Source organism: Abramis brama (genome assembly GCF_963993115.1).
Source record: "Abramis brama genome assembly, chromosome: 17".
Taxonomy (NCBI): domain Eukaryota; kingdom Metazoa; phylum Chordata; class Actinopteri; order Cypriniformes; family Leuciscidae; genus Abramis; species Abramis brama.
Genome location: NC_139979.1, coordinates 32,871,598 through 32,893,937, shown reverse-complemented (window position 1 = coordinate 32,893,937; position 22,340 = coordinate 32,871,598). Strand labels below are relative to the sequence as shown.

At 37.7% G+C, this 22,340-nt stretch overlaps 2 protein-coding genes across 4 annotated transcripts in view; one reads left to right on the top strand and one right to left on the bottom strand.

Moving 5' to 3' along the window:
- The window catches only part of grik2 (glutamate receptor, ionotropic, kainate 2), a 236,771-nt gene that overhangs the window by 110,820 nt on the left and 103,611 nt on the right, over positions 1–22,340 (bottom strand). The window lies entirely within an intron of this gene.
- On the top strand, positions 12,539–15,732 carry LOC311067053 (uncharacterized protein). 2 transcript variants are annotated; one of them, XM_084088606.1, is made up of 6 exons: positions 12,539–12,594; positions 13,578–13,650; positions 13,747–13,895; positions 14,030–14,132; positions 14,316–14,398; positions 14,660–15,732. In XM_084088606.1, exons 3-6 carry the CDS (start codon positions 13,812–13,814, stop codon positions 14,696–14,698), a joined length of 309 nt encoding a protein of 102 aa, XP_083944732.1. In that variant the 5' UTR covers positions 12,539–12,594; positions 13,578–13,650; positions 13,747–13,811; the 3' UTR covers positions 14,699–15,732. The 2 variants fall into 2 exon arrangements, 1 of the variants encoding a protein (XP_083944732.1); XR_014603165.1 differs by lacking the exon at positions 14,316–14,398 and having other exon boundaries at positions 14,660–15,706.

The following is a 22,340-nucleotide window of genomic DNA, read 5'->3' as shown; positions in this document are numbered from 1 at the left end:
GATTGTTTTATTTTTAAAAATTGTATGACTTTTTTATATTGTTATTGTGTTGCAGGCAAGGGACGAGGAGTCATTGTTTATTTACAAGAGGAAGAAGGCAATCTAGAAAGCACGAAACAACATCATAGCTTCGCTAGACTTTTTTAGACCTTTTCACTAGACCGGGGCGGCAGTGGCTCAGTGGTTCATGTAGGTTGTCTACAAACCGAAAGGTTGGTGGTTCAACCTGACCAAGTGTCGAGGTGTCCATGAGCAAGACACCTAACCCCAGCTGCCGTCGGTGTGTGAATGGGTGAATGTGAGGCTATGTAAAGCGCTTTGGTGGCCATAGGTCTGTGAAAGCGCTATATAAATGCAGTCCATTTACCATTTACCACTAACATAAATACAATACCAGTCAGTGAGAAGAAAAAAACTGAGGGCTTAAATTTGCAGGAGAAAACAAACTGAACAAGCAACAGGTGCACAAAGCAATCAGTAACCATGGCAACAAACAAGGGCATAATCAGTAACATAGAAAACGGAAAAGAAGTGGGAAAATGGGGAACAAAAGAAAGAAGAAACAGAACACAGGGAAACAGTGAAATACAAACTAAAAGTCCATAAAACAGAACAGGGTTTAAGGCCGTCTGCATCAACTAGACTTGAATGTAATTCAGTTCTGTGTGGTTTTAACAGTGTTTTGAGACAACAGCTGAAGCACTATTTGAAGTTAACACTTTGCTGCAGGTCGGTGTGTTGTTGTGGCATCATCATATTTTAGCAGTCTTGAATATCACATACACAAACTACGATTGGTTGTCTATAAATTTTACCCTTGACGCTTTCAGTTGTTTTCTGAAAGAATATGCTGACAGCTTTGGAGATTAATTAAATCTGACCTTCCAGCACTGAAAACTAAACTTTTTATGATAATAACCTTGGTGTGTTTGTAATTCTCAGAGTTAATCAGGGTCCAAATCAACCAGGGCTTGGATCAAAAATGCCACTAAAAATAACAAACATGCCCCAGATATTTAGAATGTGTGAATAGTGTGGTCAATAGAATTTTTGATCTGTTATCTAACATTTGATATATTTCATGATGATGTGTGCTGTTTATCTATTAATGAGTTTAGTGCCTTTGCAGGCTGACAGGATGTTAGATATCAGATGTTAGACATGAAGAGTTTTTGATTAGCAAAATAAAATAATTTCCAACAAATCAAAATTAAAATATACAGTAGAGAGCTTTAATTATTTCATTATTTAAATAATTTAAAATGTACTCAAGCAGTGCCTAAATTGGATCACATGTTGTGCATTATATACAACTGTGTTTGAATTTAATTAATTAGATTTTCTGGATAACAGCCATAATTCTTTGGATTAGGAGTTTATGTCAAGTAACTTAATATAATTGAGCTCCATAAAGGCTAACCAATTATATACATGGTTAAAAAAAAAAAATTTTATTAAAAAAAAATATAAAAAATACCATAAAGGCAATTTCCACAGAAGAAATAATTCACCTTACTTGTATATCCAGCCAGTTGTTATCGCAGAATTAGCCCAAAATTAACGCAAAGTTTCCGCGAAGGAAACAGTTGCTAGCTTTCAGCCAAGATGACTGAACAAGTTCAAACTAGACTAGGATATAGTACAGTCATACCACTTATTACAAATAAGTAATCTCACCTGTTTATTATCTTATAATTCATTACATTGTACAAAACAATCATCCAGGCAAGAAGATGAATATTATAAAAGTCGCCATGAAATCAAATTTTACAATTCGTATTTTTATATGTAATATTGTGTGTTTATTACAAATGATTTATCTGTGCACTTCATTAATTAAAAAAAATTCATGTGACCTTATATTCTTTAATCAAATATGTTATCCTTCCCTCCCCCCTCGAAACGACTTCTCTTCTTCCTGTCGTGTGCTATGGCGCGTTAACCGTTAGTCTGCTATGAGCGAGAGATGGAGAGGAGGAGCGTTAAAGTAAAACCCTGCCCTCTGTTCAATATTCCGTTTCACTTGGAAATACGTTACAACACTGGAGAAAAGTCATTTGTAACTTCTGGTTCATGGCGACTTTAACAACAACAACATTACAGTACCAATAACACTGAAGTCCTTTGATTTTATTTCCAATACAATTGATAAATATAACAGAGATGCAAGATGGCAGCAGCTGTGTTTGTCTGAAACAAGCGAGAGACACTATATTAAGTTGGTTGCAGTTTTTAAAATACTTTTCAAATTATCAAACTAAAACAGTTCAAGGCAGAGAGAGCCAATAAAACAGAGTAAGAGATTTGGGCTCAGTGGGATGTGTCTTAAATTAATTTCATAACTGAGCTGAGTTGAGTCACATTAACACGATGGCACACGATGACATGTGTCAGCAGGGTTATCATGTGTTTCAGGCTGTGTGTGTGTGTGTGTGTGTGTGTGTGTGTGTGTGTGTGTGTGTGTGTGTGTGTGTGTGTGTGTGTGTGTGTGTGTGTGTGTGTGTGTGTGTGTGTGTGTGTGTGTGTGTGTGTGTTAGATAAATATGATGGGATGTTGGCCCTGAGCCGAAGGCCCTGCTTCTTGTGGCTGACTATTGTTGGGGCCAAATTTCAGACTCTTTATGTACTTGTCTTAATAGTGAGTAAACAATCCTGACATATCCCCCAACCACCCCACGCAAACATGCTTGCTTATTCTCTCTCTCTCTCTCTCTCTCTCTCTCTCTCTCTCTCTCTCTCTCTCTCTCTATCTCTCTCTCTCTCAACTAACTCTTCCATTTTCTGATGTAATACCTGGAAAGTTATGCGTACCTATTCCTGAGTGTTGATTTAACAGTCCATGAGCAAAACTTATTCTTCATTGCACTCCATCAGTCACTCTTAAAGTGCCCCTATTATGCTTTTTTCAAATACTACCTTTCATGTAGTGTAGCTGTTGTGAATGTAAAAGGTCTGCAGAGTTTTAAAGAAAGTGCTTGACAAATAAAGTTATTGTCTCCTAAAAGAATGAATCGATTATGAACTGCCAAAACGATTCGTCACTAATTCCAGTCTCATTTCCTGTTACATACATAACAAATTTGCATAATGTCAGCCTTCATTGGCTGCCTGCATCTCTCTAATCTTTTACTTTGACCCGCCCTCAAACATGGTGATTGTAGCTGATACCTGGAAGATTTGGTTTGTGTTCAAATTAATCAAATTGATTCCTCTTTCGCGTCTCCTTGCACTTGAACGGACACACACAATTATGTCAAAATACCCGTCTCGGCAAGTATTCACTCGGTTATGTATTAAGTGAATGTAAACAGTTGAGAAAAAAAAATCGGATGTGTATCATTATAATGGGTCAGTGCATTGGGTCTTAAAGTGACAGCAGTCTATAAATGCCTGCTGCTCTCTGTCATTAATGTTAATCAAACAGCAAAGTGGGCTTTAAAGGTGCTCTAAGCGATGTCACGCGTTTTTTTTAGGCCGAAACATTTTTTGTCACATACAGCAAACAGTGCGCGTGCACATGAAGGGGGGTGTGGGGAGTGGAGGAGAGAGAAGCATGAAGAAAGTTAGCTAGAGGAGGGATGTCCTAGACAACGACTGACGTTAGAATTATATTCTCTACAATTTTGATATGGCCGTCACACGACCAAAGAGACGACGTTCCGATTAACAAATAGCAAAGAAGAGGGAAAAGGAGATGGAACGGGCAAAGTTCCGTGTTTACATCGGAAAAGCCTGTTTCAGGAAGCACGGAAGGGAGGGGGAGGGTGAGGGGGAGGGGACGGGACGGGATGAGGAGGAGGGAGGGTCGAGCTAGCCTCCATTTTGTTTGACAATCCTCCGAACGTCAACAAGAAGTGACGTCACCCAACATTGCTTAGAGCACCTTTAAGCAATAAGTGAAAAGCAAAGTTACATCCCCCAAACAACAACCCCCCCCCAATTTTTGTATTTTTTTTTTTTTGCTGATCCGATCCATGACTCAAAAACCGTAATATGATCAGAACCGTGAGTTTTGTGATAAGTTGCACCACTAATTTAAACCCATTGTAAGAAACCTTCAATATAAGATTAGACACCTTTAAAATAGCATAATACTTTATACTTTAACCCAAAATATGGTCTTAATAAATTTAAAGTGGTTGGTTTTGAACAGAACATATTTCTAAAATTCTGTCTGAAATATTTCAGAAGCACTTAGTACACAAATGCAGTATTTACTTTCTTAATACACGTTCCTGGTCTTATTGTGAACAATTCATTGGTGCACAAAATGACATTTGTTTGTCTTACACATTTTTCATTGAAATATAATAACTTACTCTGCCTCTGAAATTCGTTTTCTTTTTCATTGGTGTCAATATTCGTTAATGTTAACCAGTAACTGTAAAAGCTTTTTCAGACTTTTCAGGTCTGTCTTCATGTTTCTATGCAATGGTGATTTTTTACGATCCAATCACATTTTAGCCCCTCCCTTCTTTTTCTCATTGAAAACACTTTTTTATTCGGAAATACAGAAATGCAGTTGCAAGCAGCAAATCATGTTGGCTTCAATGCAGTTTCTATCAAATGTCTGTTCCATTACGCCAGATGTGCTATTATTCAGGTAGCTAGCATGTGTGCTATATTTACTAAACAGGTGAAAGTACAAAAATATTCTGAAAATGTTGCTCTGCCTATGACAGTATTAAGAGAAAACTTGACCATGGAAGAAGACCTTTGCTCCCTGTAGCATTCCTCACGACAATGCTGACAATGCAACACACACTTGAGTATTACCAACTGCATTCAGAGCACAATGACGTGTGAAATTCATTGGCGTACCTGAGCAGAGTTCTGGGCCTCTGTACGAAATCTCTTGAATGCATTCTGCTCTCAGCCTCAAGAACGAATTACAGAGACTCCATTATTGATAAATAAACTGTAATAAACTGCCTTCATTGAGCTAAACGAATCATAAAATTGCTTGTGGAGGGGTGGGCTGCTATCGAGTGTGATATTCTGGTGGATCTGTGTAGTGGGAGTGAAGGTTGACACCTCCTGCCCCAACTAAACAAGTCTCACCCACCTGTCAATCATCCAGATGGGTATGGAGAGACTCGTTGGATTATGGGATTTCTGAGACGCCTGGGGCTGGAAACTTTCTGAGTAATGACATTATAGTCAGTATTGGGAAACCTACTTTATAAATAGCTTTTAGTTAGACAAGATACAGTTTCAAAGTATTGATACAACAGCAGTAAATTACATTATAGGCTGATATAGTTATCTACCACAAAAACAAAGGGTATCTTAAATAAAGTGACAGTACTTTAACCATTACCACCAATTTAACTAGAAAACTAATGTGTTAGTGGGTTAGATCTAGTTTGTCTAGTTTGTTCGGTTATCATAACAATCTATCTGTGCATTTATTATTTTTATTCACTTTGTAATCTGTAATCAAAATGTCATAACTTGCTCACTTGACATGATGCATGTGAGGACGCACTAAAGTTAAGCCAATCATCTTCAGTTCTGCTTCCATTCCAGTATACAGTACTCACCTTTCACAACCCATATCAACAATGCCAGATTAAATCAAGTCCCTGCATTTTATCTGCTCATTAAATAGCCAACACAGTAGTAAAGTTGGCTTTAATTGTTCCATTTCATGGCCTTAATTGTATGTTTCATGCTATGGAGCTAGGTAACCTGAGTGCACGCTTTTAAAGATGAAGAAAACAATATGGACGTGCGAGTGCGAGTGCACATGGAATCAGAAAGGCCTGCCTCCAGGCTGTTGTTTGTTTTTGTGATCCTGCCTGGGGCAATGTTCCAGATGGGGCTTTATGTTTGTTTCTTTCACTGCTTTCAATGTGCTCAGCGTAATTTCTCCCTCGGCTCTCTTGCCTTACGACTCCACCCAGCTCTGCAAACATCACAGTCTGTCTTAGATTTAGAGTTATTTGGAGTTTTTCAAATGTAGAACCGCACCGAGGGCATTAAGAGCATGAATATATGGGAGAGATGGGACGCACCTCGCCATTAAGATCTTAAAATGTTGTCATGAGAACAGGCTCGATGGGGAGGGAAATTGACTGTGTAAAATGTATCATTATTACAGTCGGCTTTTCGGTTGTAATGACAATATGCTTTCTGCGTATCCCGTCTCTTGTCTGGGAAATGATGTAGGGAAATGACCCCTGAAGATGACTGCAGCACATGAGTGATGGAGAGTGATGGAGTTGGAATAATGGGAACAGAGGATGAGTGTATCGCAGATAAACGAGACGCTCCTGTACAGATAGAGTGGGTTGTGAGTGAGAGCTGAGAATTGACGGTGACTAAGAGAGATAAACAAAGGACTGGGAATATAAATGGAAAAATGGCTGAAATCTGATTAGATGAGCCACATTTAAAGCAGTTGTAGACTAGTTATAAACACACATCTGTGAGCACGTCAAAATTCCACATTAATTGAATCCTGGATGGATGGATGGATGGATGGATGGATGGATGGATGGATGGATGGATGGACGGATGGATGGATGGACGGACGGACGGACGGACAGACAGACAGACAGACCGATAGACAGACAGACAGACAGATAGATAGATAGATAGATAGACAGACAGACAGACAGACAGACAGACAGACAGACAGACAGATAGATAGATAGATAGACAGACAGACAGACAGACAGACAGACAGACAGACAGACAGACAGACAGACAGACAGACAGACAGATAGATAGATAGATAGATAGATAGATAGATAGATAGATAGATAGATAGATAGACAGACGGTTAGATGGATGAGAGGTGCTTTGACAGACAAACACACACATGCTCTAGCGCACAGATCTCGACCCGCTGAGCCTCGAGGGAAATGAGAGCAGAGATCCACTCAAGCTCAGTCTGCACTGATCCACCCGTCGCGCTCTTAAACACGCACGCTTATCCAGACGGGCCCAGACACATGTTCAACACACACACCTCTCACACACACAGCAGCACAGGGTCACACACCGCCTGCCTTCAGCCGCATATTAAACACCTCATTCACAGACGGGAACAAGTCAACTTAACACCCAGCTGATTACTCATGCTAATAGAAGAATAATGATATATACAGTCCAAACCAATCATCTTTAGGAAGTTAGGACGGAATTACAAACTGCACTTTGTAAACGAAGCATCTTAAGGAGAATCATGTTTCAACATAGATTTACAGATACAGGCTTGTGTCACAGGGGCTCTAGCACTGCTATAGAACTACTTATCCGTGAACCACTAAAATGTTGCTCTGGGAATGTTTTAACCTTTTATTTGGAGGACTGCATAAAGCCTGGGTTATGTTCAGATCGTATCATGTTTGAGTGATGAGATATGGAAGGAATATGTTGAGATATTCTTCACAACAGCACTATGTGAGGATGGCACACAAACAGAAATAATGCAATGCTGCATAATAGAAAGATTTCTGAGGGATCATCATCAGCTTTACATCACATGAATAAATGATATTTTAAATATATCAAAATAGAAAATAGTTATAATAGGCTGAGTTGTGAAACATGCAGTACATTTTGCAGTTTGTTTAGTAATTGTTTGAGACCCTTTCATGGTTTCAATCTGCATACGCAAATCACATGGGTCTTAAATTATGGAAATTCATATAAATTCAGAAAAATCATATCCCAGCTCTCTACAGAAGCATCTTATACAGTTGCCTGTAATCACAGTCTGCAAATCAACAACTAATTACACCTGCAGTTTCAAGTTCTTCCCTAGCCTTTAATTCATTTGATTTCAATTTGTGTACTTCAGTCAAAGTGTCACAATATACTTCAAATTAGTTACGGTTATGGAGGTATATTTTGCCAACAAATCAAAGCTGGCAGCTTTTTTGGCAGCAGAGTTCTGTTTATCTTGAAACCAGAGTGTTCATTGGCTTGACGAAGCTCAACTATTACTGGATAAACTTGGCTAACTCCATCAGGACTCTAACTCCATCCATGGAGACTCTGACACAAGTTGCTATAACTACTAATATAGAGGCGAAAAGCATCTTTCTCAGTTGACAGACATGTTGTGATGTTTTGCCAGAGGTCGTCTGTGAGGGGCTGCCTACTTTTACTTTTCGTTTTGTTGTGTTTGTGATTGTATGATTAAAGTTACTTTGAACATTTGTTGGTTCCTGCCTTCTCCTTCTCCTTCCCTTCCCTTCCCTTCCCTTCCCTTCCCTTCCCTTCCCTTCCCTTCCCTTCCCTTCCCTTCCCTTCCCTTCCCTTCCCTTCCCTTCCCTTCCCTTCCCTTCCCTCCGCATTGCGAAGGAGTTCTCCCAGCTAGTGGAGGACCGGATGGCAGTGCGTTTTGGGAACTGGACCATGAATTTTCCCCTCTCCCCTCTCTATCCTCGTCTGTCTTTAACCCCGGATGCTGCGGCCGGCTCGATGGAGCGCAGTCTCGATGGGGGGGTGTGGACTGAAACAGGACGGGGCCAAGAGGAATGAGGCCAGCGGTGCGAGTGTTGATGAGACATGCCACACAGGTCTCGAGTTCGACTCCGGAAGGACAAAAGGAGGAATGACGACAATGGAAGACGAGAAAGGACCAGACGTGGGACTTTACGCTGTTGTTTTGTTTTCGTTTATGCTGCAGTCGTCCATGTGGGGCTGCCACTGTACTTTCATTTTGTTAGTGTTTGTTTATTTTATGATTAAAGTTACGTTGTACGTTTGCCAGTTTCCGCCCCCTTCTTCCCTGAACTATAAACTTTGTTACAATGGCCATGCACACACAGTAAAGTTTGAGGAGTGACAACCACATTTACATGCAGGAGTGAGTCACCTAAATTATCGTTCTGTGTGTGTACGGTCAGCGACTTACCTCCGAAACTGCGATGATTGACACCGTAGTAACCATAGCAACGTTCTGGCATCTCTCGTGTTTTGGTATCCTATTCCGACCACGTAATATTACAGTGACAAAGGACTTTTAACTAAAGCACAGTTGTCGGAGGCTTTGTGTTTTGTTAATGCTTTTAACGGCTGCTTCACAGAGCGGCTCTTGCAGTGTTGCCATGTCCACTTATAAGTGTTTTTGGGCTTGTGTTTTAAACTTGGTTAAAAAAGCTATCGAGTTTATGGAGTTATTAAAGTGAGAAGGTGTGGGTCGTGATATCCCGGTCTTATTTTCAGCACAAAGCATTTCCCTGTATTTCTTCTTTTTTTTTTTATGGGCTTCTTCTTCGCTGATTTGCTTGCAAGATCTAGCAACACAAATGAGTCAAGGATTGTGTATATACATATTTTACCATTCAAAGATGTTTCTCTCGTCTGTCATCTCTCATAAATCTCGTTGTATGTCATTAACAACTAGTTGTTCAGTTCGGTGCTGTACAGGGCAGTTTCCTAGAATCATTATTTGTAGAAGTTAATTCGGTTGTAGAATGTGTTTCTCACTCCCGTAAATGACTGGATTGTGTGTGTTCAGAACAGGTGAACTGACAACTGAATTAATCTGCAGTTATGTGGCCAATAAGATATTAAAAATACATGAGGCCCACATAACCTTCAAACTCTCAGACAAGCCATTCAAATGTCCTCTTTTTCTAGTTGATAATCTTTTTCTACAGATGTCAGAGCTGAAGATTTCCACTCAAATGCAGCATCATGGGTTGAATTAATAGATAACATGAAACGTAATATTCAAACACACTCGATTGAAACAGCTTTTGACATTTCAACACCAGCACGACCATCACACATAATGAATAAACTAAATAAAGAAATAAACAGAATGACATTGTCACACTAATATCAGTTTAGAGACACAGAAAATCAATTTTTCTCTCGCTATGGAAAGGACCCCAGGGCTTAAGCCATAAAGCATCTTCTTGATGTCACATTAAACATAATGAAGGAGAAGAGAGAAAAACAATTAGCTAAATGTTCCTGGGGATCAGAGGTAATAATTAGAGTGAAATGAAGTGACAGGTTTAACAGGCAGGGATAATTTCACATCGCCCTTCATCCGGAGGGAAATCTGCCCTTTAATTGAGTTTGCCGGCTCTTTGTTTGGCAAACAGGCCGGAGCTCGACTCAGACTGCTACTGTCTCCTGTTGGACCAGCTTTCCTGGGCTTTTATCATCTCTCTACCCCTCTTTTCATCTCTCCCTGTCTCCTTCCACTCGCTCACTTGCTTGCTCTCAGCCTCCCAAACACACTTTCCTTTACACACACATTGGTATTGTCCTATAGAGACCCAACAAAATAACCTCCTGCTCTTTATTGTGAGCAAATGGATTCGGCATCCCATGAGGGGGGAAGGTGATGAAAAAACTGCTGAAAAGTACTTCCAGCATCTCGGCTCCAGTCAGGACTTGGAATAACCTGGAGCTCAATGGAGTGTTAAATGGGAAATCATCTGTATTTCTGCCACAGCCGTAATGTCATTGCCCCCCCTCACGGCCCGAGTGTTGTTGTGAGAGAGCCCTGGGTTATCTAATCTAGCGTGAGCATTTCGGCACCGTGTGCTTACAATAGACCATTGCGTTTGTAATGTATGTCTGCGCTTCCTGACACAACAATGGAAACAAGCACCTACTCCCAGCAGGAGCAACTCCATTACAGGTTTTCGTGGAAAGCTGGTTTCCCTGCTCCAAAATATTCACTCGTAGATTTATCTAGATGAAAAGCAATTCCGTTGACCATTCGGTAACATCACCGCTGAAACCAATATGGCCCAGATGCCAGCATTCTCATTATTTGAACTGTATACTTTGATTGTTGTCAAGATTATGGATGGTCTCGAATCTACCAGGAGTTCAGCGATTAAACATGGTTTAAAAATGTTAAAGAGGGCATATTACGCTTTTTCTTACATGTTCATCTTTCTTTAGTGTGTAATGTTGCTGTTAGAGCATGAAAAAGCTCTGCAAAGTTAAGCTCAAAGTTATTCCCTATATCAGTGTCAATGTTTCTGAACTCCCTGAAACGCCTCCATTGTAGTCTTGAGTTTCTTCCGGGAACGAACACGTCACAATATTCCTCATTTAAATAATTAATACGCAGAATAAAGGGGCGGGGCCTGGTTGAGTTAGTTAGTACTGTGTTGAAACTGGCAGTTATGGTAAGGGGCGGGACATTTCCCAAACACACTCGAAGCACTCGACCAATCACAACAGCCGACCAATCAGAGCACAGTGTGCTTTTCAGAAGGAGGGGCTTCATAGAGACAGGAACTAAACAGGGGTGTGTTTCCCAAAAGCATCGTTAGCCAACTATGTTCGCAAGTTCCGTCGTTATCAGCAGTTCAACGAGTCGGTGTTTCCCGAAACCATCGTTCTAACGAACATTCGCAAACAGCATCGCAGAGTTGTGTGGTTGGAATGACAGCTCTCGACCTGTGGTTAGAAGAAGAGTTTCTAGTTTGCATGACATGTGGACTCAATAAATCCTTATCTTGAGCAAAATAAGCAAGCTGACATTCAGTACAACCTGTGTCTTTTATTTAGAATACATACAAATGTTATTTACATCTTTTAGTTTGTCAAGAGATTTAAAGCACCGTTTTAGAAGAGTGCGCATGTGTGAACGTGCTCTAAGAACGAGCCTATGCTTGAATCTGGAAATAAAGCAAAATAACTGAGAATAATGAGATATAGTCCTCAGATGCCATGTCTGTAATTTATAGCAAAACATCTAGCGTTAATTCGATCTCAAACAGTTTAATTAAAATAAGTTATTACTCCACCACGTGTGTGACGTCATAAACTAACGTTGTTGAACGACCACTTTGCGACAATATAGTTTCGGAAATAGTCGTGATTATCTGGTTGATTTTTCCAACGATGCATCGTATTATGGTAGTGAAGCAGCGAGTTACGGCGTTATACGGGAAAAGCACCCCTGAGTGTTACTGACAGACTGGGAAGAGAGGAGCTGCAACAATGGAGAATATGGGGGAAACCTTTTTGTTGCACTCTACTGGCAAAGCATCTCAGATGCAGTTTCACATAGCTCTGTTAATAAAGCAATAATCACACATATTAAACTATAATAAGATGCAAAGCAACTCTCTTTAAACACACAGCCAAATGTTGTTCGGGGTCGATCAGTTCACAGCAGTTCATCTTCTCTTCAATGAGCCAACAGTTGTAGTAATGTCTCCAGCTCGCCCACAGGCATTCAGAAGAAAAATCAAAAGTGCAGAGGGTTCTGATGTTTCATTTATTTAAGAAATAACCAGAATTCAAAATGTATGTATAAAACACCATCACATGTCGGTTTATATCACAATATAAACGTCAATGGACACACTGTAAAAAATCCAACTTGCAAATTGTTTACTCACCTTAAGATTATAAGTTGAGTGGGCAAATGTTTGAGCGCAATGTTGAGTTAACTTATAAAAACTATTTAACTGCATGTTTACTACTATTTGTCCAATGAACACAAAAAAATAAGTTGAGAAAACTTAATGTTTTGATTTCTGTGCTGGAACGTTTAACTTCCCACCATCGCGCATGCGCAGTCTGTCTCTATGTACATTACACGGGGTTTCCTCCTTCAACCACGCTATCGAAGGGACTGGATTCATCTCTGAGGTAAGTTTTATTTTGCTTTATGAATGAAAATAAGCTACATTGATTGCAGACATATGTTGGTAAAATATAGTATTATGTTAAAAGATATTTTCTGTGGAGACGATAAGTGTCTATTGTTAGAGATTATCCGCGTAGATGGCTAACTTACTTAACTATTGACACCTAGACTAACGTTAAAGTGAGGTAACATGCTTGAATGAGAAAAGACAAGAACGTGCACGAAGTTTAAAATGTTAAGCGCAGTAAGTCGTTAAAAAAGACTCAAATCTGGTGCTTGCGCTGATTGAGACAGAAGAGAGCTGTTTATCTCAGACAGAATGTGAGTGCGAATTCAGTTATCTTTCAGGCTTATTGCTAATTAATAGTGAAATAACATTACACACAATTATTTAAAAAAACCCACTGTGTGTGTAGTATTCATGTAAATACAGTCGGCTATGTCTTAAGTGAACAAACAATGTTGTAAAATCCAGATGTTTCAGTATTAAATCTGTGCAATAGCTCTTAAAGTGACAGTAGTCTATTCGATTTAAATTCAATTTCAAGTTTATTTGTTATATAAGTTAGGCCTATATACAAATGTCAGTGACAATTTGTACATGCTTAGGTTGAGGCTCAGGCGTTCTACAGTAGTGCAATATAATTCAATATAATACAATTTAGAGGGGAAAAAATATAGGCCTATATATGCAAAACAAATGTTATGTTAAAAATACGCATGTTTGCTTTGTATATTAAATAATGTTTAAAGTGAAAATATGTTATCTGCCGCTGTCAGTGTCCTTCCTGTTAATCAATGAAAGACAAAATTGCTCACTGCTCTTTAATAACTTTTGTATTTTTAAGGAAAAAATGAATTTATTTTTTTTCACATTTGATTATTCCATTTCTGTAGTATTTTTACTATATGTAAATTAACCTACTGTAACTGTTTTTTTTTAGTTTAATATGAATCTTTGTTATGTTGTATTTGTCCCTTTTAGACTAAAGAACATCAGTACAGCAACAAGAACCTCTGATGTGCTAAAACAGTGGCCTTTGTTTTTGAAAGATCAGGTGAGTTTATCATTTTTAGTTAGTAGAACTGAATTAACGTGTAGGCCTACACTTAATTCTTACTGTTTTAACAATGTTTTTTTTTTTTTTTTTCAGGGTCTGTGCTGAGTATTACAGGTTTACACAAACTAATCAGAAGAGCACCTTTTTCTCTTAGTTAGATGAATACACATCTAATTGTACAAAACAAGTGGTGGAGCGTATACGATGAGATGAAGATCCTCCTAGACCAACTTAATCATCAGGTAATTATTTTGCATGTGGTCATATCTCTCTGGTTAAAGGCTGAATTTTGCCATCTCCTTTTCAAGATAATTCCCATGCTTCTCTTTGGATATAACATGCATAGCTTGTTCCATATTTGTTTTCTGTCTTTCAGACACAGAAACTACAATGTGCTTGGTCAAAGAAAGGCTACAACTCTCAGAGCTCTACCTTTGTTTATGAGGGAAAAGTCAGGAAACATCCTGAAGACTTGCCTGGTAAGAAGATGTGTGTCACCAGCATATACACTCACACTTGATATAATTTCACCTGTTCACCAGATCCCCATGACGTTGTGCCACGTGTAACTATATTAAAGGAATAGTTCACCCAAAAATGAAAATTAGCCCATGATTTACTCACCCTGAAGTCATTAGGTGTATATGGCATTCTTTTTTCAGACAAATACATTTGGAGTTATATTAAAACGATTCCTGGCTCTTCCAAGCTTTATAAGGGCAGTGATATAGTGGCAGACTTGAGGGTGAGTAAATCATGGGCTAATTTTCATTTTTGGGTAAACTATCCCTTTAATACTGCATGGCATCTAACAGCACAGGTGCAGGAAATTGGGAGATGTATTCTGTTTATCAGTTTTAGTTCTATGGCTGAATTTGAACAAGCTTAAAAACATGACCACCTTTACTTTTCAAGTGAAGGTACATGAGCACATGTTTAGGGTCACTCTGTGGTGTAACGTAATTCAAAATAAAAAAAAGTTATGTCAATTTATTTTCTACTGCAGGACACAGAGCCAGAAGACATTCACAAGGGGAGAAGATGAGGATCTTAACTATCATTGAAGATGATGTTGCAACTGTTCCACTCCAACCCAATTATAAGGTGCCTCTCTGTAGTACTATAAGAGCAGATTGGGCTAGATAATGTGCAAGAACTTTGCCACAGCTGTTGCTCTCATCTTTGGCTTGATTTATACCCTCAATGTGAACTGTCCTAAACAATTAAAATACATAAAATACACTTTTGACTAAATTAAAAATTGTTTATTGGTCTTGACTTAAAGTGCTCAGCAAGAGTCCGGTCCTTCAAAAAATTATTGTTCAAGTAGCTGCAATCCATATGGATAATTGTAAGATTGAGCATTTATTTGTTCCAGTTTGTACTCTTATTTAGTGCATAGTCTTTTTATGGCTTCATTTCTTCTCTAGAACATAAAGATATAAATGTAAGCCATGTTTTATATAAATGTAACACATATGATTTAATCCATGTCTTCTGAATACAATCGGATATCAAGATTTAAAAAGAATTGTTAGTTTATTGTTTCTCCCAAAACTGTATTACTTCAGAAAATACAAATTACAGCTGCATGTCTTTGTGTCTTGCACAGAAGAAAATAAGTCCTATGAGTTTGAGACAGAAAAAAGTAAATAATTATGATTTTGGGGTAATATATTCCTTTGAATAAAAAAAGAAAATTCTTGTCATGATGACAGCTAATTGAAATTACATTTTTATTTGCCTTCAACATGCTTCTGAATAAATGTTTTGTTAACATTGACTCACTGTTTTCAGTTTTTGACTTGGGCAAAGTTATTGTAGTTTCCAGTCTTAACATATTATTACTTAGTACCAATTTCCTTTAGGATTTTTTTGTTCACTCAACTTCAGACATTGAGACAATTTTTTTTTAATTGGCTCAACTTAAAAAGGTTTGTTAAAAAATAGTTGCACCTCTCCAGAAAACTAACAATCTTAAGTTAACCCAATAAAAAAAAAATTGTAAGACTTACAACTTAATTTCAGTCAGTCTAACTGTTATTTACAAAAGTTGAGTAAACAAGAAAAAGCTGAAGGAAATTAGTACTAAGATTTTTTTTGTTGTACTGGCTTAAATTTTTTTACAGTGCATCATTTCTCAAATTATCTATTAAGTGTTAAAACAAAAAACAAAAAAACAATAGATAATAGCATGTATAAGGCTGAAAGTATAAAAAGAAAGTGTGAATTGAGTCAGGCTGCATTAATTGCAGTTAACATAGCCTGAAAAAAAAAATACAAATACAACATTGCCTTTCAGACACTGTAGTAGACCGTTGCATTTCTAATGTGTTGTAATGTGTAGACATATCTAAATCATTTTCTAAATATGAATATTAAATTAAAAAATTAAGTCAATATCTAAATGTAATTTATTTAAAGTGAAATATTGCATGTCATTTAATTTAATTTAATTTCAACAATATACAACTTTCTATTTATATATACTTGCTCATTAAATATACATGCTCAATAAGTTACATTTAGCATGTGCTATGAGAGCTGTGGACTTTAACTGAAATATATAAGATTAATTGGTTCCAGGGATATCAAGAGCGACTTAATCATTTTTAACATAAACACACATTTTTAAGTTGACTACTCAAAACATTAAGTTCATTTAACTCAATATAATGTGTTGGATGAACATAATTTAATTTCAATTTGTCATAACTTAAAATAAATTGATGCAAACTGTTGCATTATTATTATTTTTTTGAGCCAACACATTCTTTTTTAGTAACATGATCCTTATTTTAATACAATTATTTTTATACTGTACACAAGACAAATTTTGTTTTTCATATTCCATCTTTAGCATTGACTATCCAGATATCGGGTGATTAGTTGCTATAGTAATTACATAAGCGCCAACACAAAGCCAAGAGTCATGCAAGAATCATTAAGGGAAGAGAGTACAGAAAACTGAAATGCGTGTCTCATCATGTGCATTATGACATGAAACAACACATCAGAGACATTAATGTAATTACACATTTAACAATGTATATAACAATGCGTATAGACTATATACTGAGCTTTGTGTATGATGTTACAGTCACATAGCATTCTGAATGAGGGGGAAAAAAACGTTTAAATCTGATCTGACCTTTTCAAAATGCGTTTGGTCTTATAATAATTGAATTGCATGTGGTTTTTCCGCTACAAACATATTTGAGTTGAGATAGCAATCAATTAATTAATAATCAATACAATGTGTCTTTGGTTGACAGCACCAAATTAATATAAATGAAATACTTTTATTTAATAAATATTAATATATTTCATTTAATGGAATACATTCTCACTGTTCAATATATAGATTCAATACATATGCATTTGTATATGTTTTCTATATTATATTTTATGATTTTAACTTTTGTTATTGTTTAAATGTTATTGTTTTACTATCTAAACAACTATTTTGTCCAGACAAAGAAATTAATTAATACAAGAAATAAAGTAAATCCTGCAGATCTTGTCAGGTTAGCAGGAGAAATCTCCTCCGGCAAACACTCATTTAAAATTGCTTCACGGAAGTTTAAATCAGTTTTTGTACTGCACTTCACTACACTTCGTATTAATAAGAGTCTTTGTATTCATGCATTTTTTAAGCATTTGTGCATTTGAGAGTATGAGAGATTCAACTGCATAAGTCCCTTTTGTTCATGTCTCTTACGTTACTCCTGAAAGTTTGGGTTAACCAGTGTCTCTGCGTTTCTCTTATGATGAGGGGCAACACACAACAGTGACCACTGGATGGTTGCCTCATTACCTCCATTTATATTTTCAAAATTTTCACTTTTGTCTATGCAAAAGTTGTCTCCACAATATTAGTGTGTTGTGAGAGGCTTATAGGAAGATGCTAGTGTTCTGGGTGGTTCCTCAGTAAACACATGTTACAATACCATTACTGCTATTCAACATTTCCAAGTGATTTGTTTTGGATGTTCCATCATCTAAGTTGATCTGACCACTGCTGACAAAACACAACTCATAAGCTGTTGTTACATGTCTACCCTCTTCATTTGACCACCGCTGGACAGCTTTATGGTCCAGTGAGAAACATCTCATATGACAAGTCCTAGCCATCTCAAAGCACAAAATAGGGGAACATGCCTGTATGTTCTGCTCATTTGTGCAGAAATGCTTCATTTGAGAGAGATGGAAAATAATGTGACGTTATAAATATATAACATCATTTGAGTTAGACGTAATGTGTTTATAGCTCATCCTATTATCACATTTCAATACTTTTCTCTGGTTTGTATTTTGAAAATGATTGTGTGTACTACAGCAGTGCTAGTAATATGTGTCACTTAGTAAGATTGCATTAAGTTCTTTATCTTTTAGCTGAAAGAATAGAAGAAAACATGAAACCCAGGGGGCAAGAGTGACATCAAACTAGTGTTTGAGTGCCTGCGTTTAATATTGAATCTGTTTTGCTCTGAGCAGAGGGGTAGAGGGGTCGGAGAAAGGGCAATCACACACATGCAGTCACACAGTGTTCGGAACATACACTTTTAAATGCATCATTTGATATTTGAAAGTTCCAAAAATGGAATTTGGAATGTAGAATTCCATACTTTGAGCATTAGGTCTTAAAGTGACACCAGCCTAATGAACCTGCTGCTGTCTGTTAATGAAATGGCAATAGACAAAGAGAAATCACTCACTGCTCTTGACTGAATAACTTTTGTAGCTTTAATAAGAATCAGCATGTTTCATTTATACAGTAATATCTATCCAGTGTTTTATTTTTACATTTTAATACTTTATTCTATTAGCTAGACCCACCTTAAAAATGTAATAAAGCACTTCTTATTTAGTCCATATCTCTGTTATTTACTGACTGTATTTAAATATTGTATTAACTTCATAACTAGCATCGGCCAGTGGACGGGCCGGCAGTGGTTCTAAACATGTTTTTGCAATCAATACACCAGAGAGGAAAGGGTTAAATTAAATGCAGAAGGACTGGTATTGTAAACATGAACAAAATGAACGGCAATACTTATCTTTCATCTCCTATGGTTCAGACCAGTTTGGACGAATCCAAGAAACAACAGCATACATTTCAATGTAAGGGTCTACTCTTCAAAATGCATCCCACTTTTTAACCCAAAACAATGAAAAAATAGGGGAAAAATTAAATATCCTCGTTTGTTTGCATGAGCGTTTTCGAGATAGAGTTCGCATCATGTTCATTTTCAATGAAATATTGATTCTAATCCATATTCCAACACTCAAAAGCCATCTCTCCCCCGTAGTTTAGAGTCTTCCGGATCAAATGAGACATTCCCCTTCTCTCTCCTTCAATCACAGCTTTTGTTTTTGACCAAAACAGAAAGGGAGCGCCTTACAGGCTCCGTGCCCTGTCAATCTTGTACCTTGGTTTTCGACTGGATAAAAGCCTGGATAAAGCCAGCCAATGTCGTGTCAGCAAAGTTTTGATTGATGGGAGTATTAAACTTATTTTCAGAAAAAAAAACTATATTGTTACTATGAAATAAAATGACTCATATTGTGAATAAGAGTTTGGTAACTTCACCCACCCCTAAGTAGAGACATAGAATTCATAAAGTTTTCTTTAAATAGAGGCTTCATGTCTTTTATTGAACTATGTTTTCAATCTTTCTCCCTTCTTTGCAAAGATATGACAGGTCAGTGCCATATCTAAGTGACCTTGAACCAATGTATGCATGCTCAAACTCCTCTTCTGGGAGACATAAATTAGTTTGGAGGACAAAGAATGGCCTCGCCAATTAAACAGGCATCTTTTGTGACTCACATAAATGGATATGCTCTTAAATGGTCTACCATGGAGTCTTCTGAATGGAGTCTTGGTAGTGAGACCACGACACACAGTTAATTAAACACTTGCTATGTGGTCGCTAGGACAGGGTTGGGTGGTTGCTAAGGTGTTTTAAGTTGTTGCTAAAATGTTCCAGGTGGTTCTTGCAGCATTGCTTTGCAGTTTGTGTCATCGAGTATAAAATTAATAGAAATTAAACCATTTTAACATTATTCAAAATGCATACTGCTACAGTCTTGTAATGGAATACAGTTGCATGTTCACACAGAGTTCACAGTCTGAATGTTCTTCATTTCCTTTTAGCTATTTTCAAGATCTGAGGTAAATTATACATTGTCGCTTTCATTATGGCTGTTAGTCAAAATCATAGAAAACACAATAAGTATATATGCTGTTAGTCGCAATGTTGCAGAATAGAAACCAGTGACAAAAACTGTGATTAACATATAAAAGATACGTTCTTGTGTCACAGCATCGCATCATGTCATATTAGAACGTCATGTAAGGTGTTATTAGAGCAATATTATAATTTTTTTGTCCCTTTGTCCAGCACACACATCTTTACAACTAGACAATAATCAAACATGCTTAAAAAAAAAAGTATCTCACTTTTGCATGTTGTGTTGGGAACTTATTCTTTTCATTCACACTTCAGCACCTGAATGGGAAGACTATAGGATGTTGTGGCTTGATGCCGAGGTGTTGCTTTGCGTTTGCTAAGGTGGTTGCTAGGGTCAGGATAGGTTACTACGGCATTCTGGGTGGTTGCTAGTTTCTTTTGCTAATATTGTGTTGCGATGGGGTTGATAAAGTGTTCTTGGTTGTTGTGATGTTTACTAACCCAAGTTAAAAGATATTCTGGTGTCTGTGGCTTCTGCCCCTGCTTTAATGTACATCCATGGCATGGTTTTGCTTGTTTTATTGTCCAACAAAAAGTCTTTTTTTTTTTTTAAGTAATAGCATAACTCTGCTCAACGAGCCACATGATTTAAAGTACACTCACCTAAAGGATTATTAGGAACACCATACTAATACTGTGTTTGACCCCCTTTCGCCTTCAGAACTGCCTTAATTCTATGTGGCATTGATTCAACAAGGTAGGATAACATCTTGCAGTTGATGGAGATTTGTGGGATGCACATCCAGGGCACGAAGCTCCCGTTCCACCACATCCCAAAGATGCTCTATTGGGTTGAGATCTGGTGACTGTGGGGGCCATTTTAGTACAGTGAACTCATTGTCATGTTCAAGAAACCAATTTGAAATGATTCGAGCTTTGTGACATGGTGCATTATCCTGCTGGAAGTAGCCATCAGAGGATGGGTACATGGTGGTCATAAAGGGATGGACATGGTCAGAAACAATGCTCAGGTAGGCCGTGGCATTTAAACGATGCCCAATTGGCACTAAGGGGCCTAAAGTGTGCCAAGAAAACATCCCCCACACCATTACACCACCACCACCAGCCTGCACAGTGGTAACAAGGCATGATGAATCCATGTTCTCATTCTGTTTACGCCAAATTCTGACTCTACCATCTGAATGTCTCAACAGAAATCGAGACTCATCAGACCAGGCAACATTTTTCCAGTCTTCAACTGTCCAATTTTGGTGAGCTCGTGCAAATTGTAGCCTCTTTTTCCTATTTGTAGTGGAGATGAGTGGTACCCGGTGGGGTCTTCTGCTGTTGTAGCCCATCCGCCTCAAGGTTGTGCGTGTTGTGGCTTCACAAATGCTTTGCTGCATACCTCGGTTGTAACGAGTGGTTATGTCAAAGTTGCTCTTCTATCAGCTTGAATCAGTCGGCCCATTCTCCTCTGACCTCTAGCATCAACAAGGCATTTTCGCCCACAGGACTGCCGCATACTGGATGTTTTTCCCTTTTCACACCATTCTTTGTAAACCCTAGAAATGGTTGTGCGTGAAAATCCCAGTAACTGAGCAGATTGTGAAATACTCAGACCGGCCCGTCTGGCACCAACAACCATGCCACGCTCAAAATTGCTTAAATCACCTTTCTTTCCCATTCTGACATTCAGTTTGGAGTTCAGGAGATTGTCTTGACCAGGACCACAACCCTAAATGCATTGAAGCAACTGCCATGTGATTGGTTGATTAGATAATTGCATTAATGAGAAATTGAACAGGTGTTCCTAATAATCCTTTAGGTGAGTGTATAATATTCATAATACAAATGGTGCAGGACAAGGCACGTGCCAAAGTTTAGTACTTAGGGTTATGGGCAAGTTCAAATTCCCTTATTCACAGTATGAGCAATATTATTTAACACAAGCTCATTGGAAAAAAAAATGCATCTACCTACATTTTTGCAAAACTCCTAAAATACACCTACTCATATACTGATTTTTCCAGCTGAATGAACACTAATGGCAGCAAAACACCAACCTTGTATTCCTTTTCACACAAATTATGATTGCAGGGGTAGATTATAGAATAATAAAGACTTATTTTAATGCAGTTTGTTGCACAATAATATGTTATGACCTCAAATCACTTTTACCAAATTACCATAATAGAGCATGATTCGTAAACTAGAATAGAATAGAATTTGCCATTGCACAACTGCACAACGAAATTTAGTGCTTTGTTTGCAATTTGGTACATTTGGTACAGACAGATATGGACAGGAGAGCATAAAAAAGTAGAAATGTATAAATAGTAAAACATAAATGTTGATGTTTGCATCACATGACCAGCTCATATGTGTGGCTTCTCTGATGTAGTAAACTCACTCGATACTCCTGATACAGCAGTGCACTCGTGAAATGCGTAGATAGTCGCGTGAAACACGAGTCTTGATAAAAGAGAC